General features: G+C 36.6%; 1 protein-coding gene across 1 annotated transcript in view; it reads left to right on the forward strand.

The window, feature by feature from the left end:
- Window positions 1-7,052, forward strand: part of PGGT1B (protein geranylgeranyltransferase type I subunit beta) — a 57,404-nt gene extending 50,352 nt beyond the window's left edge. The window contains exon 9 of the mRNA XM_067568677.1: window positions 6,371-7,052. Coding sequence (XP_067424778.1) covers window positions 6,371-6,552 — 182 coding nt within the window. The 3' untranslated portion in view covers window positions 6,553-7,052. The remainder of the gene's footprint in view (window positions 1-6,370) is intronic.
- Window positions 7,053-7,276: the final 224 nt, after the last annotated feature.

A 7,276-nucleotide genomic window follows, 5' to 3' on the forward strand; every position in this document is an offset into this window, starting at 1 on the left:
AAAGAAAGAAAAATGCTGCTTATCTGTAAATTTCAGTTATAGATGAAAGTACATTTTCATTGATTTGCATGTATGGTAAAATGGATGTTTTCTGACATTTATCAATAAAAATCTAACCCTTCCAAGCCTAATTATGTGCTTGATTATAAGTGTAGTAGCTAAAGCCCATGTATGTGTAGTTGTTAGAGCCCATGTATGTTTAGGAAGGAGACAGCTCAGTTCCAGATATTAAGAACTGGTGACATTTCAGTAGTGGGTAGTCAGATCTTGGACACATCTCACTGAATTCCAGCATATTCTCAAATTGTATCAGAATGTGAAAACAAACCTTGCACTACTAACAACATTTGTAGCAGCATTTAAGATAAAGTACAGTGAGGATAAAGAGTCTGTAAACTCACTAAAGAAAGATAAAATGTAGTCATAATAAAAGCAGCAACTGTTCAGTATCTGTGTATGAGAGAAGTTTTGGCCTGGCTGTATTTCAGTTGAGAGTTTAAGCTAGAGCTAATTTATGGGAACATTTAGTATTTAAAATTGCAAAGAGTGGGTCTACTCTTTTAATAAAGGCATTGTGAGATTCTGTGTTTGTCACAGTGTGCAGATCAAATGAGCTCACTTTACAAGTAACTGCCAGCTCTGCAAAAACTCAACAGGGATCAAGCTGAGTTCTTTCCTTCTCGTGCACGATCCCCAGTAATAATCTGCAGTTTAAATAAAGCCCCAAATTACATCTGATTCAATCCCATTGTTTTCTATGTTCCATGGGCTTGCAGAGGTATAATTTACTGAGATGTAGACCTTGTCTACACACAATCAGGGTGGATACAAATAATTTTTTTTTTTTTAATATTTTAAAGATCGGGTTTTTTAATTTAAATTGGGTTTTTTGATTTTTTTAAATCAATAAAATACTAAACTTCTCTCATTTAAAAAAATAACAGTTACAATTAAATCTCAGCACAAACATGCTAAACCTATACTTAGTCTCATAAAAATGAATTAAACTGTGAACAAAAATTCAACTGTCATGGGTGCCCAGTTTTGTCACAGACAATGCTGCAAATGTGGCAAAGATGAGAAGATATTTAGAAGAAGGAACAGAAGGATGCTCCTTAATAACATATGGCTGCAGTGCCCATTTAATGCATCTTTTAGCCAAAGACTTAAGTGCATCTTCTCCAGGAATAGAAGAAACTGTTGAAGTTGCAAAATACTTCCATAACAACCATTTTGCTTCAGCTTCACTGAAGAGAGCAGGAGGATCCAAACTAATTCTCCCTCAAGATGTTGGATGGAATTCTGTGGTTGATTGTTTTGAACAATTTATTAAGAATTGACCTATTCTCATAAAACTTTGTGAAGAAAACCATGATAAAATAGATGGAAGTATCTCATCCAAAGTATCTAACATTGGATTAAAGAGGAATGTAGAGAATGTGCTCAGTATACTGAGGCCTATATCCATAGCCTTAAACAAATTTCAGAGAAATTGTTGCTGCATTGCTGATGCTGTCAAAATTTGGATGGCACTTTGAGACATTCAAGAAAGAAATCTCACCAGAAAGTTAAACTGCAGGCAATAAGGAAGCGAATGGATCAAGCACTGACTCCACCTCATTTTCTTGCGAACATTCTCGACCCTAGATATAAAGGTAGATGCCTAACTTCTGAAGATTATGATGCTGCCATGGCATGGGTGTCTCAGAATCACTCCTCAGATATGCCAGTCAATAAATTTCAGGGCTGGAGCAGAACCATTTAAGCAGTACATGTTTACTGATGATGTTTTGCACAAAGTCACTCCCCTGAATTGGTGGAAATCATTAGCCAGGCATCTTGAAACAGAGTTCCTTCAGTTGCCAAGCCAACTTTTCACAGCAGTAGTTTCCTCTGCAGGCAGAGAGAGAATATTTTCATCGTTTGGTTTTATTCACTCAAAGCTAAGAAATCGACTGAGAATTGAAAAAGCAGGAAAACTCGTATTTGTTTATCTATGAATAAAAATGACAGTGGGAGTGGGGAAGATGAGCTAGTTGTAGAAGTTTTAAGGATAGCATACATTTAGTGTTGTGATGACTTACCTGTTAGAGTTAATAAAATTTGAAAATTAAAAAAAAAGTGTTTAAAGACAGTCGTCAGCCAGCAACTCAGGAGACTGCTGCAATTGCAAATGTGAAACATTTATGTAACATTTAAGATTTAGTTTAATAAAATATAAGTGCTATTGTGTTTGTGTGTGTGTGATTTAGTTACTATTCCTAATGTACTGTGGCTGCATCTGCAGCTTGACACAGGTAATGAATATTATGTACTATTTCCTAAATTAATAAAAATTAAATTGTAAATTAATGTTTTAGTGATCAGATTTGCACCATTGTTTAAGAAATATATGAAGAAGTATTAACGGGAAACTTTATTTAAATATATGATTTAAATCAGTCCACCCTACGCACAATCTTTATACCTGTTTAACTATATGTTGGGTAGGGGGGTGATTTTTTTCCTACCAAAATACTTAAATTGGTATAGTCCCTAGTGTGGACACAATTGTTATATTGGGATAAAAGTGCTTGATACAAGTCAGAAGACATAATTGAATACACACACGGAGGAGCCGTTACTTTACATACGTTCCTCAGAGTAAATTTATATTTCAAAGGCTAAAACTATCATTGCCCATCACTGCTCATGCTTGGAAAGGCAAACAGTGTGTGTGGATTTTTAGTTCTTTCCTTAATCCTATAACCCTGCTAATCCTGTAGTTATTGGAATACTACCTTCAGCAGGAAGGAGGGATTTTTGGATTTTTCCCAGGCTACACAACAGCTGTAGCACCTCAGTATTTTCATTAAGTCTCTGTTGTCTCTCCATTTTTCTTCTTCCCTTCTAAATGGCATCATTCTTGTGATGTGCCCAAGCTCTTCTGGTCTAGGAAGCAAAAGATTTAACATTGTTTCCATCCCAAGCACCCATATGCAGCTGTACTAGCCAGTAGGCTAATATGATTATTGTAGTGAATTATAGCTTGGTAGAAGCTCCAGAATTTTCCTGTGGCATTAAAAGCAGTTTTAAACAAACCTCCGAACCAGTTTTTTCATAAAGAGCTAGGACATTTTGTGCTGTATTAGGATGAGTTCAGACAAAACTGTACCGGGGGGGAGGATCATTCTTTGGGTACTGATTGAAGTCTTGTAAGGGGTAGCTGTATTTGTTGTGCATCTTGTAAATCAATCATTACCGTTGTAGGGGAACTGAAAACCCACTTTTCTTTATCTAGATGCATGTCTTGCTTTATTAGTAGAAAAAAGCAGCCTGTTGAAAAGCTCAACTGTATAAAGAGTTTCTTAAACGTATCTTGAACAGTTAAAACTGTGTATTAAAGATGAGGCTCAAGACTGGTTTGGCTTAAAGTGAACCTACTTGGTTTGGTTTTGTATTGGGCATGCGTATACTATGTACTTCCTGCAAAGCATGTCTGCTGTGTTCCTGTAACCATCACTCTTTTCTGAGAGCATGCTTCTGATAAACTGCAATATTCTTCCTGACCACAAAATGGAACAGGCAGGTTGAATGTGGAACTGCAGGGATTATGAACTTTGTCCTGATCACTCTTACAGGATGTGCATTTAGAGAAAAATCACTAGTATGCTAGACTCTCTACTAACCTTAACAGCTCATGAAATATACATGTCCTGAAAGCATTTATATCTCCTAATTATAAATTAGTATATTTTCATTGGTTTTGCTGCTGTTGAATATCAACGATGTAAGACTTCACAAAACTGAAATTGCTGTATACGTGTACTGTGGTTCCTTTTCTCATGTACCTGCTGACATAAGTTTGTTCCTGCTTTTAAGAAAAGCTACAAAGGCATAGTTGAGAAGAGACTATCCAGTTCTACTCTGAAGGGTGACTGACTATGGAAATGGCATCATAAAATTCCACATCAAATTTGCACAGTTTAAATTATTTTTTTTTAAACTGCAGACTGCCCCTGCAAAATTAGTCTGGGATCTGAAAGTCAGACTATGGTCTGTCCTGTTGCAAAGGTTCTCCCAAACTAATGCTGTTCTCATTTACATCTGTAATTCCACTGTCTTAAAAGCATGCTATCAATGAAATTATAGAACCTTATTGCTTTAATTGTAACAAAGCAAAATTTAAAGATAGTGAGGACTGTATACATGGCCCTGCAAAGTGCACTTAACAGGGAGCCAGGAAAGATACAGTTCATTCCCCTTGTGTTGTTTTGGTCTGCAAGGCTGCAAGTTTGGACTAATGTAACTCTTAATCCCTGGGCTGTGAAATAAGAAACCCAGTTCCTGTGTATGTAAGGTCACTGAAGGTATAGATATCCCTGAAACACTTAAAGTTGATTTTCAGAAATTGAGGACAGAGAAATAGAGAATATTCCATTTTTATTAATCTAGACAGATGTGTATACAAGATGCAGTGTTTATCTTTATCAGAATTTTAGAGCACAGTACATTAAGCCTCTCAACACCCTTGTAGCATTGTTATTCCTATTTTACAGATGGGCAAACTGAGGCAACGATTTGTCCAGTGAATCAGTATCAGAGCAGAAACAGAACCCAGAACACCTGACTCATAGGTCTGTGTTCTATTCACTAATTAATCTTACACTGTCGCTTGAGTGTTTGTAGAAGACAAACAAAAGCAAACTTTTTTCTTTGATTAAAAAGCTTTCACGTTGTTAGGCATTTAAGAAGACTGCCTCTGTCTCACGTTACTTGTCACTGGGAAGCAGCAGAATTATCAAGAACAATAAGAAATCTGTTTTGTTTTGTTTTTACAATTGGCTCATTAAAAATGAATGATTCAGTTAATATCTATTTCCCCCTGACTACTTCTGTAAATCCTGTTAAGGTTAAAGCTTCAGAGGAGACCGAGGCCCCAAAATATTTGCCTTTGCCCATAGTGGGAACAAAACAGTACTAAGACCATTATCTAGATTTTTATATACTACACCCATCACAGTAGTTGCTTTGCTGACAGAGTTCAGTACAAAATAGATGTGGAAAAAAATTGGAGAGAGAAATGGAAGCACACATTATAAGCACAGGTGAGGCAGAAGGAAGATGGGGAAATAAAGAATTAGCTTGATTAAAACATGGGGAGCAAGAATAATCTGAAAATAAAGATGCAGGAAACATTAAATGTGAAGGTATTTGAGTGCAACAGCCTAAGTTGAGATTTGGCAAGGAAGCAATGCACGACACTTGCTTCATCCATTGCTATGTTCCAGGGTTATCTTCTGCCTTTGTGCCTGATTCACAAAATATTTGCACCGCAATTCCTAGCCTTCAAAAACCTTGAGGTTTTTTATAGCTTCAAATAAGAAAAAGCAGTGCACAGTTCAGATTGTCACATTCAGTATGTTTTGACTGACATTAAATTCTGCATTAGTCTGCACTGTCCTGCACAACTTCATAGCCTTTGGGTTAAATCTGACATATAAGGGCAGTCGGGTGGTAGTTTGTAAAGGGATTTCAGTGAGTGTGTTTGGGGAGTTTTCCCAGGGGTAATCTCTCACTGGCTGACACGTTTTCAGTGAGGTCACCCAAAAGGCGACTTATGTAGTGAACATGTTTCTGTCTGCACAGTTGAGGTTTTCTTTCAAATACTTGGCTGAAATATGTGCAGATACCTCTCTGAAAAAAATCAGTTTTGTTGTGAAATTACAGTGAAACTGTAAAAGGATTATGGAGCATTGATACGGTTGGGAGGGTCATGTCAGAGGTATCTTTCTTCCCCAGCTTTAGAGAAATCCCTACAGATGGGCTAGTAGAGGTGTTATGGTGGTACTTGTACTTTCCAAATTCTGCCTTTTGGTAGCTGTTAGTACTGAAATACATCTTGCTATCACCTATCCCCGCACCTACAAAGGTTATTGCAATTGTAACAGGAGTAATTTCTCTATGCCAAAAAAAACCACCTCCTGTTTCAGAAGGAAATATTTTTAAAGTACCTGGGAGGGAATGTTTTTAAATAAGCTCCCTACTCTCTCAGGCTCTTGCACATCTCTGTGGCATGACTCTTCTATGTGATCAGCTTGTTGTGAGGGCTCTTTACTGAATAAAGTAGTTGTGCTTTCTAGAATCTTGTCTTAGGACAAAAATTCCTGACCTCCTACTTGTGTGCTGTAGGATTTGGCTAACTTACATTTTATATTTAAGAGTTAGATAAGGAAAAATGTACCTAGGAACTTTTATTTACCATTTATCTTTCAGTGCTTGGCTTAACATTTGTTGGTGGTTTGGAACATAGAAACAGTTGGTTTGTTACTGCATGATACATCAGGAAGCATTTACATTTTAATTAACTCCTTTACTATCTTGTTTTCAGATGCTTTGCATGCATACTTTGGGATCTGTGGCCTGTCATTAATGGAGGAATCGGGCATTTGCAAAGTTCACCCTGCCCTGAATGTAAGCACAAGAACCTCTGAGCGCCTTCAGCACCTTCATCAGATCTGGAAAACTAAGGACTCTAAACAGTGTTCAGATGATGTGCACATCTCTACATGACTGATTTAGACTCAAGCTTAATTTGGTAGCGTAACTGTAGCCCAGGGTTAAAAGCCATGTATAACCAATGTGCTCTTTTTAAGTGCTGGAGTCATACAATCAAATTCATGTTACTGGCGTCACTTTGATAGTGAATGGCCTTTAGCCAGTTGTTATTCACTGGGATAAAAGGAAATTTCAGTTGTATAGAAGTTTGCCACTGCAGACTCTTGAAATGGCTTGTACTTCTAAGAAATCCCTTGAGGCAAATTAAGTTTTTTCATTTTTATTTTATTTTTTAAAATTTGTGCATACCGTGTCAAAGTTTATAATGGGGAAAGTGTCTTCAAAATCTGTTTACATATTATCATACAGTATAGCACTGAACCTCACAAAGAGTTCTTACTGATCTTAATGGTTGGCACATGTTTGGGTAGAGAATCTGTTAAGTCTCAGTTGAAAGTAGATGTCAGCTTCCATAACCTTTGTAAACAAAAAATAAAATTATTTTATTCAATATAGACAGGATTCCTAAAGTTGTGTTGCGTTGTTATATTAATTCCATAATCCCCTTGTATAACTCAAATTAGGCAATTGTAATAGCTTGATATGAAGTATTATTTATTATATTAATAGGATTTTGGTTAGTTTTTTAGGGCATACCTCATTAACAATGGAAGAGAAAAGTAACCAGCAGATTTCTGTGGTAACGGTTCCACCTGGCAAGGTGCCATCAATAGGATTT

The sequence above is a fragment of the Emydura macquarii genome, unplaced genomic scaffold (genome assembly GCF_026122565.2).
Source record: "Emydura macquarii macquarii isolate MOO-44397 ecotype Brisbane River unplaced genomic scaffold, CSIRO-AGI_Emac_v2 contig_2897, whole genome shotgun sequence".
NCBI lineage: Eukaryota > Metazoa > Chordata > Testudines > Chelidae > Emydura > Emydura macquarii.